Raw genomic sequence first — 10,973 nt, 5'->3', positions numbered from 1 at the left:
AGAAACTAGATATAAGTAGAAGTCTTAAAAGTCTAACTATCTAGGTATTTTAGTAAGCTTAGCCTTATAAGTCTACTATTTATTATAGTATATATTTATAAGCTAGACTAAAGCTATATAGATATAATTTTCTTTATTCTTAAACTAGTCTAGATATTCTTTAAAGTATACCTCTAGGTAGTTAAAGAAGGTAATATATTTCTATATAGAATATATAGTAAATTACTTAATATTTACTAGCTTCTATAGTCTTTTTAGTCTAGTAATCTTTATCTTAATCTCTATAATTAATTTTAATAATAGTTTAGTATTTCCTACTTCTTACCTAATAAGGTTATCTACCTCCTAGTATAGTATAGATATAGAATCTTTATTATAGTTTTCTTATAATTAAGTTTCTATCTTTTAGATATATCTCCTAATTTCTACTTACCTAAGCTTTTACTTAAGCTAGTATTCTCTTTCTAAAAGTTTATAGATAATCTTATTATTATTATTAGGGGTAGTATTTATTAGTTACTTTTTCTTTTCTATATACTAGACTTCTAATTCTATAGGAGTGTTTATTCTTTCTACCCTTTTAGAGGTAGGTTAGTTATTTATATATAGTAGGTAAATACTATTATAACTATTATCTAGTTATTTAATTATAGATTTTATAAGATTAGTTAGTTCTTTATAGATTAGAATTATCCTTTTTACTATAGATATAGATTTACTGTATGGGTTTAGAGTTCTAGAGGTAGATCTAGTATTAACTATTATCTTATAGTATCCTAATAGGCTAATTAGATTTTTAAGAGTAATTAGAACTATAAGATCACCTACTAAAGATTAATATTAACTAGTAAGATCAGTGTGAAGGGAGCAAATATCTATATATTATCTAAGTAAGGAGAACTAATTACTAAGTTATAGAATACTTAGCTAATTATGGAGATATATATAGTAGATTATATAATCTACTAGGTCTAAACCCTTCCGCACTATTAGTATTGGCTGCATATGGCAGCTTTATGGTTCGCCGTAGCCCTTAACAACTAGTTACTATAGGGTTTAGAATTCTATTAGTTATTATATTAAATATTATATTATTTCTATAGGGCATCCTATTATAATAGGATTCTATCTTTAATAGTAGTTAGGTAAGAGATATATACCTCTAGTAGTTTTAGTAGATTAATAAATCTAGTAGCTTTACTCTAGATAATTAGTAAAATATAGATATAGAGGAAGTCTTTATAGATAAAATCTAGTAGTAGTTAAGCTAGTTAGCTATAGATTCTATTAATAAATATAGAGAATTCCTATATACTTTAATATTCTAGCTAGATAATAAAGAAATATTATACTACTACTTCCTTATAGAGTTATTCTAGCATAGAAACTAGATATAAATAGAAGTCTTAAAAGTCTAACTATCTAGGTATTTTAATAAGCTTAGCCTTATAAGTCTATTATTTATTATAGTATATATTTATAAGTTAGGCTAAAGCTATATAGATATAGTTTTCTTTATTCTTAAACTAGTCTAGATATTCTTTAAAGTATATCTCTAGGTAATTAAAGAAGGTAATATANAACCCTAACCCTAACCCTAACCCTAACCCTAACCCTAACCCTAACCCTAACCCTAACCCTAACCCTAAAACCCTATTATAGAGGTAAAAGTAGTGTATCTTTAATATTCTTTATAGTAGCCTATAGATAGATAGTTTTTTCTATCCTAATAGATATAGTAATTATATAAAATAGTACTTTATAGGCTTATAGTTCTTCTATAGCTGCAGTAGTAGATATTAGTTTAATATTTAGCTTATTATTTCTATTAAAGGATCCTAGATAGTAGTGCTAAGCAAGGTTTTTCTAGTTAATATCTAGATTAATAGCTTTTAGCTAGTCTATTCCTAGAATTAAATTATATTCTACTATGTTGACTGTCTCAGTAGCTAGTTAGTAAATTCTAATATTTCCTATAGAATTAGTAATCTTAATTTCTAGGTTATATTATCTATAAGATATCACCTTATAGCTATTAATAGCCTGTACTAGTTATGGTAGACTTTCTATATTAGATAGGAACTCTTTTACCTACTACTAGCTAATAAATATTTATTTAGCTCTATAGTTAATTAATATTTAATATTAGTAGTAGCTTCCCTTAATAAGAATATTTATTAGGTAAGCTAGTGCCTAACTACTATTAGAATTTCTTCTAATATCTAATACTACAGTAGTATATAGTATAGGCTAGCTTAGTTTTTTAAATACTTAGGAACCTATAGTTTAATATAGTACTTTAGCTAATAGCTATATTCTCTATATCTATTATAGTATAGCCTAGGATATTCCTAGTATAGAGAGTAGGAGTATTTCTACTTCCTAGATTCTAATCTATAGTTATTACTAGAATATCTATTATCTCTAGGTTAGTAGTCCTTAGTATAGCCTAACTAGTTACTATAGGGTTTAGAATTCTGCTAATTATTATATTAAATATTATATTATTTTTATAGGGCATCCTATTATAATAGGATTCTATCTTTAATAGTAACTAGATAAGAGATATATACCTCTAGTAGTTTTAGTAGATTAGTAAATCTAGTAGCTTTACTTTAGATAATTAGTAAAATATAAGTATAGAGGAAGTCTTTATAGATAAAATCTAGTAGTAGTTAAGCTAGTTAACTATAGATTCTATTAATAAATATAGAGAATTCCTATATACTTTAATATTCTAGTTAGATAATAAAGAAATATTATACTACTACTTCCTTATAGAGTTATTCTAGTATAGAAACTAGATATAAGTAGAAGTCTTAAAAATCTAATTATCTAGGTATTTTAGTAAGCTTAGCCTTATAAGTCTACTATTTATTATAGTATATATCTATAAGCTAGGCTAAAGCTATATAGATATAGTTTTCTTTATTCTTAAACTAGTCTAGATATTCTTTAAAGTATATCTCTAGGTAATTAAAGAAGGTAATATATTTCTATATAGAATATATAATAAATTACTTAATATTTACTAGCTTATATAGTCTTTCTAGTCTACTAATCTTTATCTTAATCTCTATAGTTAGTTCTAGTAGTAGTCTAGTATTCCCTACTTCTTATCTAATAAGGTTATCTACCTCCTAGTATAATATAGATATAAAATCTTTATTATAGTTTTCCTATAGTTAAGTTTTTATCTTCTAGATATATCTCCTAATTTCTACTTATCTAAGCTTTTACTTAAGTTAATATTCTCTTTCTAGAAGTTTATAAATAATCTTATTATTATTATTAGGGGTAGTATTTATTAGTTATTTCTTTTTTTCTATATATTAGACTTCTAATTCTATAAGGGTATTCACCCTTTCTACCCTTTTAGAGGTAGGTTAGTTATTTATATATAGTAGGTAAATACTACTATAACTATTATCTAGTTATTTAGTTATAGATTCTATAAGATTAGTTAGTTCTTTATAGATTAGAATTATCCTTTCTACTATAGATATAGATTTACTATATAGGTTTAGAGTTCTAGAGAAAGATCTAATATTAACTATTATCTTATAGTGTCCTAATGAGCTAATTAGATTTTTAAGAGTAATTAGAACTATAAGATTACCTACTAAGGGTTAATATTAACTAGTAAGATTAGTATAAAGGGAGTAAATATCTATATATTACCTAAGTAAGGAGAACTAATTACTAAGTTATAGAATACTCAGCTAATTATAGAGATATATATAGTAGATCATGTGATCTGCTAGGTCTAAACCCTCTGCACTATTAGTGTTGGCTGTATATGGCGGCTTTATGGTTCGCTGTAGCCCTTTAACACCATCCCTAAAATCACCAATGAATTTGACTCATTTGATGACGTTGGCTGGTATGGAAGCGCGTACTTGTTGACATGCCGAGTGTTCCAGCTGCTATTTAGGAAATTATACAAGCTCTATTCTATCCGATTCGTCTTTAATTCTCACGATCTAGCCACTTATAGAATGATCTAGACCGGGCAGCAGATCGACAACGTGTCAGCCCGGGGTCTTGGCATGAAAGGCCTCTTTGGTGGGCAGTGTCACGGACACCATGACATCTGCCACAAATGGTACAGATTGGGAGAACCTTCCCCTGATTAAGGTGATAACTCTGGCCAACTCGGGCCCATTCGACGTTAGAAGACGATTTTGCGCTACAGTATGTCGGCAGAAGTCTGTGGGCTTTACCGGTTTCCGAGGAAGCCAACGTAGTTACGGTACTGCTGTTTTGGACCGAAAAATATATCATACCAATGTTGTGTACATCAGCCCAGAGCAAAACTGTACCCTCCTTTTGGTTGCTTTATCCTACTGTGCTGGTAGATATGTACTTCCATTATCCGTGCCTCAGAAAATTCATGAAGAGTCCCATGGGTTCTTGGAGCCGAGCAGGCTGCTCCCGGTAGGTTTGTTGTGGTCCCCAGACATGATATATACACCTTTGCTCCCTCAAGCTCCTCACAACATCAACAACCCTTATATCAACTCGTTCTTATAAAACAGATTACTCCTCCGGTCTCCTGCAACCCCCGACGAAAACCCCAAGAAAAGCCTCACCTCCCCATCGGCTGTCTTATAAATCGCCATCCCCTCCGGCTCACGAAACTCCAACGTCGACCCAGCCTTCGTAATGACAGGCCCCTGCACAAGCTTCCCGGTTTCCAAATCCAGAGCCATAACCTCAGAATTCAACTTACCGCCACTAGCGTCATAGGATTCCCCAGTCAGGAAATAGACATACCGCCCGTAAGCTGCATACCCCTGAAACACATTAACCTTTGCCCCGAGCTCGTTAACAAGATCCGGAATCTTCCAGTTCGCCAGCGGATTCGAAAAATTGCCAGCGCTTGCCTCGGCAAGGTCAAATGCGGCGATATTCTGCACGGATCCAGTCTGGTATCGCATGATTAATCGCTTATAAACGGGGTCAATTGTTGCAGTCCCCCTATCGAACTCCGGAAACGGCACAATCCGCTTCCGCTTATCCGTGGCGCTATTCAACGTCTTCCCTTTCTGAAACTTGAACTTCCACAGTGCGCTCCCGTATCCGCTTGCTGTGGCGTCGGTTTCACTCCAGATATACGTATCGCTTCCGACTGGTTCCGCGGCGATATTCACGCCGTGCCCGCAGCCGAGCAGGTCCATCGAGCCGAGGAGTTTTCCCGAGAAGTCGAGTTGGCTGATTGTTAAGTCTCCCGAGTCGAGGGCGGAGCCGTCGCGACGGTTTACGATGAAGAGGCGGCGGTTGACGTTGTCAAAGGTGAATGATTGTTGGACGGTTACAGCGGCGGTTCTCTTGTGCCGCCAGAGGTCATACGAGGGTTTCGTGAGGTCGAATCGGGGGGAGTTGGGGATTTTGGCAATCACGCCTGTTAGGGCAGTGAGGAGAAGAAAGAGGGTGGCTCGCATGGCGACTGGAGGATTGGATGGGTTTTGGTCGGGGACGGGGGGTGAAGGGAAGGTTAGGAAATATGCATGAGAGCTTCAAGGTTGGACAGTTGCGATATTAAATAGACCTCTCGGGGACGCATCTCCTTCTCGGCTACAGGGTGGTCTGACGGCATATAGGTACTTGAGCAAATGGCGATACGAGAAACACGAAGATCGGCGAAACATATATAGGGACTCTGACCACGGAATCTTGGATTTGTCGCTTCGATCCGCCAATGGCGAGACACGTCGCCGAATCAATCCAGGAGGAGTTAGGTACTCTTGGCCGCCAAGTGCATATTATTAGCTCCCATTTCACTGTTTGTGAGGTTCAGGCGTGGAGCGATGTGACCTCAGGCCGGGTGGTGATATTGCTGTAGAACACAAAGCTCGTATCCCTCTCCATTAAGTTACCTATCCCTTGAAGCTTCAGGTGCCGTTTCTTGCTCCTCTGGAAAATTTGAGAAAATGGAGCGTTTATTATTGATCGATTACGGGGAGCAAGCTCATCGAAATGGGTTATACATCCTCGGCTCGAGCATCATTAACTCTAACAGATCGATTTTCACTCAAGACGCCCTCAACAACACCCAAACTGCCCACCCACCACATACCAGAGTGCTGAATCGTATACTCATCCTCCATCATCGCCCTCTAAGTATAAAGCGCCGTCGAGGCGACATTAGCCAACGCAAAGCAAGACCCCACCATTGTTGTGATGCGTGACTGCTTACCGTTTTTGGATCCGGCTTCACGCCCAAGGTTGCGATGTTGAATCGGATAACTTGCTAGAAGATTTGCGAGATTTATTGCTTGCACAGGAATTTTATCTTGAGACTCGAGTGCATCTCTTAAATACGAGGACACGGGCTAAAGAGCTCGTTTAATTCCATTTTTGAAATGGTTGATCATGGACAATACGAGACACACTAGCATTCTGGGAGAAAGATACATTATTCGTGTTCAGGTGACTAATTCAGCTAAAAATTTACTGTGTAGTCTCCTGCATTCTCTTTAGTCACTTGCCTGACCCTCAACAGCCATGTAACCTCGTCTGCGTACTTCCAGTTTATACGTGATATACAGAAATCGCCTCATAAAACTCAGTGGTCATTTGGCACAAATAGATATTTTCTTTGCCATAGTCTTAAGCATTAGCTAGGGGTACCGACAATATTTTATAAAATCGTTACAAATTACATGAGATTATCATTGTATATCCTAGGGTTTGATTGGCCGATCATCCGATCGTAAGTTGCATTAAGCCTTGTACCACATGTGGCTTTCGTATCAGGTGGTTTTTCATAAAAGAGGCTTCTTAGATAGGCTTCGTAACCAAGTGACAAACTCTTTGATAACTCTCCTGATTGTCATTTTTGCAAGTTCGCAGCGCCTAGAATCACGTTTATCCCAAGGTAACCCTAGTGAGATGAAGGGAGCCGATTGCCCCAGGCGACCAGGTGGGTGGTTATCAACCGCTGGGCTACCAGTCGCAAGCCTTGTCCAATAAGCGGGGGGAAGGTTGGGGCTGCGCTTTGCGGAAGCTGCTGCCCCGGATCAGGACGGCGCCTGTATGACCACCCTGCAGAGACGACATGAGCGTCACGACCACCGCAACCGTACCATCGCGACCACAGCACGGCACGGTAGAAAGCGGCTACCTCAACACACGGTGTCGCAACTCTCTTGACTCCGTAGGACGCCGACGCAAGGGCTATGGTCAAGCCGAGGCCGTACCTATGCGCTGCAGTGGCAGGGTCGGCTGGGTCACCGTCCACTACAGCAACATCCACGCTGACCCCTTCGCAGTAGCTGGCGTCTGTCTCGGGAGGAATATAACCCTGCTTATGGCCCATCTCCGTGTAGCGCAACAGTTGCTTGGCATCGTCGCCATCGTCTAGGAAGAGTAACTGAACCCAGGAGTTGCTGTACGCGCTAGCGCCATCGGCAGCTGTGCCAACCAGCTCAGGGAGACTAGGGACGCGCGGCCTACCCAAATGGTCGGTGGACATAATGCTGACGAAGCAGGTCCGACACAGCTGGGTGAGCCAGGGGGCATCGAGCGCAGAGATGCCAGCCCAAGTCACATTTTCGGCGAAAGACGAGGCATCGAAACGCCGGTCCTCGAGCCTAGCCCGTGCCGCCGCGTACTTATCAAACGTCCCCACGCTCCTTAGCACGACATCAGGCAGTTCGGCGGTCATCACCGCGGCGAGGCTCAAGGGCGAAGAGGGAGCGGAGGCGGGGAACGCGGCAGCGGCTGTAGCAACCCAGAAACCGTCGATTAAGCGGCGCCTAATGTAGGGCAAGTATGCGGATGGCTCAACACCAGCGCGCGCGCCGGCGTTACCGCGAATTGCTTCAGTGGCCTGGACGATTTCCGTGGACAGTGATGGCGGCAGAGCTACTCTGCGGTTGTCGCGCATGCCGAAACCGCGTTCAAGGCCCACAGCCCAGTCGTTCATGCCCAGGGCGGCGGGCAGTTCCGAGTATGGAGTGTAAGCCACGATGGTAAGCTCGAAAATTGTTCGTGCGCCAGAGTGGTGTGCGGTATCAGCAACTTTGTCAGGCCTGAATTCGCCAACAATGTTCGCCAAATAGCGAGGCCCGTAAGGGTCATATAAGCCGGCAAGGGTGCGTGCACACTGCACGACGGCACTCGCGCGAGCAGCGCAGATCTGGCCCCGGCACCATTTCCAAGCATTGCTGGCACACTCACAGGCTTGACCATCACTGCTTCGGAGCGCATCATAGGTCGCGCAACCCAAGCACTCAGTCACACGGATGAGCGTGAGGGCAGTGGCCCACTGAGATCTGCCCACATCCGCAAGGAGGTACGCGGCGAATAGCATAAAGTGGCCAGTAGAAAGGCAGTGGCGGCAGAGTGCGCGACCTGCACTGTGGCATAAGGTGACGCCGTACAGAGAGAGCGCGGAACATAGCGGGCCTCCGATAAAGTCGAGAAGGTAATCGACACACTCGCAGTCCGCATGCAAAACACTCTCTGGTAGAGTCATGTCGTAACCCAGAACCCCCAGCATTCCAAGTATACGCGACCAGTCACGGACTATGAGCTTCGGCGGCACACAGCTGGTGGCCGTAATGGCAAGACACTGGTAGGCCTCATGAGTGAGGTCACTGGCGTTGGTGAAAACGCCTTGTTTGTGTAATGGACGCTGTATGATTTTGTCACCGCAACGACAGTCAAGGACCGGTAGAGGGAGTGGCCCAGGCATTGGAGCGATAGCGTGGACGAATGGTTTGCTGAAGACGATAGGTTTGCCGGACAAGCAGGGATGGCACAGGGGACGAGGGCGACAAGGGGCAGAATAGCTCACGGCGTGCGTAATATTTGCAAGAGTATTAGTTAGTTGGCACACTATTATTAAACCGTTGAAGGTCACCAAAATAGATGTGGAAGTGATATTGTCCGGAAATCGTTGGTTTGATTAGTGATTGCAATGATGACTGTTGATGACGCTGGCAGAAGTTCTGACAAGGCTAATTCTGTATAGTAGAAAGCAAGTCCTCCTTATATACTAGATTTCATCCTTCACACCTGCTTTACCTCCCATGCATATTACAGCGGAGAACAGGGATGCGTCACTGATTTTGCAGGAGCTGCATATTGCGGGAATTATTTTGCATGTTGTCAGATGTAGGGTGCAGGTACCAGCGTAAACAGCGTTTCTGTATAATGGATTGGGTGTGTAGACAAGTGCCCAAGTGTATTTCCTCATGTATGTCTGTCTCAATCTTGATACTCACTGGTGTCATCCAGATGCAGCTTGCTCCTGTGAGTATAGTGCTTGTCCAATTACCTTGCACTGTTGGGCTGTGGAAGCAGGGATTCACCCATGCAAAGGTTAATGAGACCTGCACTCCTGCAGTTTCTGGCAAATCTGCGCGAGCGGAAAGATTACTCAACCAGTGTTTGTTGTGGGCTGAGCGCCAAATTTATGTGGTCGGCTCACAGTGTTACGTTCCATCCTCATTGTTTGTTGAAGGCAGACTGCCTGCGCCACTCGATGCTGACTTGAAACTGAGGTCGCCGGGACGTCGTCAATAAACGGGCACAGAATCTATGGTAGGAAAAGAACGTGTGATCAATGGGCGGGAGGAAATGATGGTCGGCTAAAAAGCAACTGATTATGGAAATAAAACCATTCAGATCAACAGCTGCCAGCAACAGCAGGAAAGTGAAGGCTAGTAGATTAGTACCTCATTTTCTCCGTTAAACCAAACGATGAAATAATACTGGGCAGATGATGGCAAATCTCCGGGTAAACACGGGTCCTTGTTGGAAAAAGAGGGGGGAATGCAGAGGTGACTACAGGTCAGCCAACCTTTTGGAAAAGTTCAGCTAGTGCTAAGATAGCTGAGATAGTGAATAAGATAAGCCTAGATTATATGACTAATCTCTACTTTAAAGGTTAGCTAACCTTCTTACTATAATTTACCTTCTTATATATCTCTTATCTCCCTCCCAGCTAGAGTTGCATAACCGAACCGCAAAAATCGAATCCAACCCTCACTGAACCCGCAGCGGGTCGGGTTTGGTGCCTAGCCTAGGGAACCGCTTCGGGGGCGGGTTCCCTACCCCGGGCCCAATTCAGGTTCGGTGAAAACCGTCGGTTACGGTTTTCGCGGGTTTAACCTAACGGTTTAACCAACCCACACCATTTTACCTAGATATCAGTCATTTCTAGGGATCTTCTAATATTTTTGATATCATTAGATAGCCCCTGATCTAGGCTATCTAGTAATATAAATATCAATTTAAAATACCTAGTGGTTGCTGAGATATAGAGGAATAATCATTTTTATCATGGGGTGGTATGAAAGTGGTGTGGATATATATATATATGACTAATGGTTAACAACCACTATGGTTTAAAAATAATTTTTTAACCACCCCCCATTCAACCCCCTAGATATTGAATCGATATTTTAGATATAGATTAGTATGATGATAATTATGATATATTTCATATAAAAATATTAATTTTTGATAGGGGTGATAGATAGTATGATAGATAGTATGGCATTAAATGATTTTAAAATTCAAAAACCATTAAATTTCACTAAGGGGTAGCGGTTTAACCAACTCAAAATCAAACTAAATCTAACCATGGTTAGTTAGTAGGGGCCTAGCTAGGCCTAGCTAGGCCTAGTAGCGGGTTTTTGCGGTGAAACCGCCACCAACCCGGATTAGATCTGGGTTGGCTGCGGGTTCTAAAATTTGAACTTAAAATCAGTGGTTCAGTGCCAACTGGTTTTGAACTCGCCTGAACTCGCACCAAATGCAACTCTACTCCCAGCCCCCCTCTTTTACTTTTTTTTTTTAATAACTAGTTCTTACTTAGTTAAGAACTAATTATCTCTTACTACCTATATTACTACTACTCTCTATATTTACTCTCCTAGTTATCTTAAAGATAGGTCTTCTACTTTAGTCTTTAGAATACTTTTACCTTTATCTTACTATTATCTTACCTTAATCTCACT

General features: G+C 40.7%; 2 protein-coding genes across 2 annotated transcripts; both read right to left on the bottom strand.

Annotated features, from left to right (window-relative positions):
* Positions 1-4,511: 4,511 nt before the first annotated feature.
* On the bottom strand, positions 4,512-5,444 carry Aspvir_009180 (putative FacC-like extracellular signaling protein; the record flags this gene model as incomplete). Its single annotated transcript, XM_043272332.1, has 1 exon — positions 4,512-5,444. The coding sequence occupies one exon, from the start codon at positions 5,442-5,444 to the stop codon at positions 4,512-4,514; it is 933 nt and encodes a 310-aa protein (XP_043128267.1).
* A 1,442-nt stretch (positions 5,445-6,886) lies between these two features.
* Positions 6,887-8,701, bottom strand: Aspvir_009179 (uncharacterized protein; the record flags this gene model as incomplete). The annotated part of the gene is made up of 1 exon (XM_043272331.1): positions 6,887-8,701. One exon carries the CDS (start codon positions 8,699-8,701, stop codon positions 6,887-6,889), a length of 1,815 nt encoding a protein of 604 aa, XP_043128266.1.
* Positions 8,702-10,973: the final 2,272 nt, after the last annotated feature.

Source organism: Aspergillus viridinutans (assembly GCF_018404265.1).
Source record: "Aspergillus viridinutans IFM 47045 DNA, scaffold_7, whole genome shotgun sequence".
NCBI classification, from domain to species: domain Eukaryota; kingdom Fungi; phylum Ascomycota; class Eurotiomycetes; order Eurotiales; family Aspergillaceae; genus Aspergillus; species Aspergillus viridinutans.
Note: the sequence above shows the minus strand (reverse complement) of the source record. Positions and strands in the feature narration are given on the sequence as shown.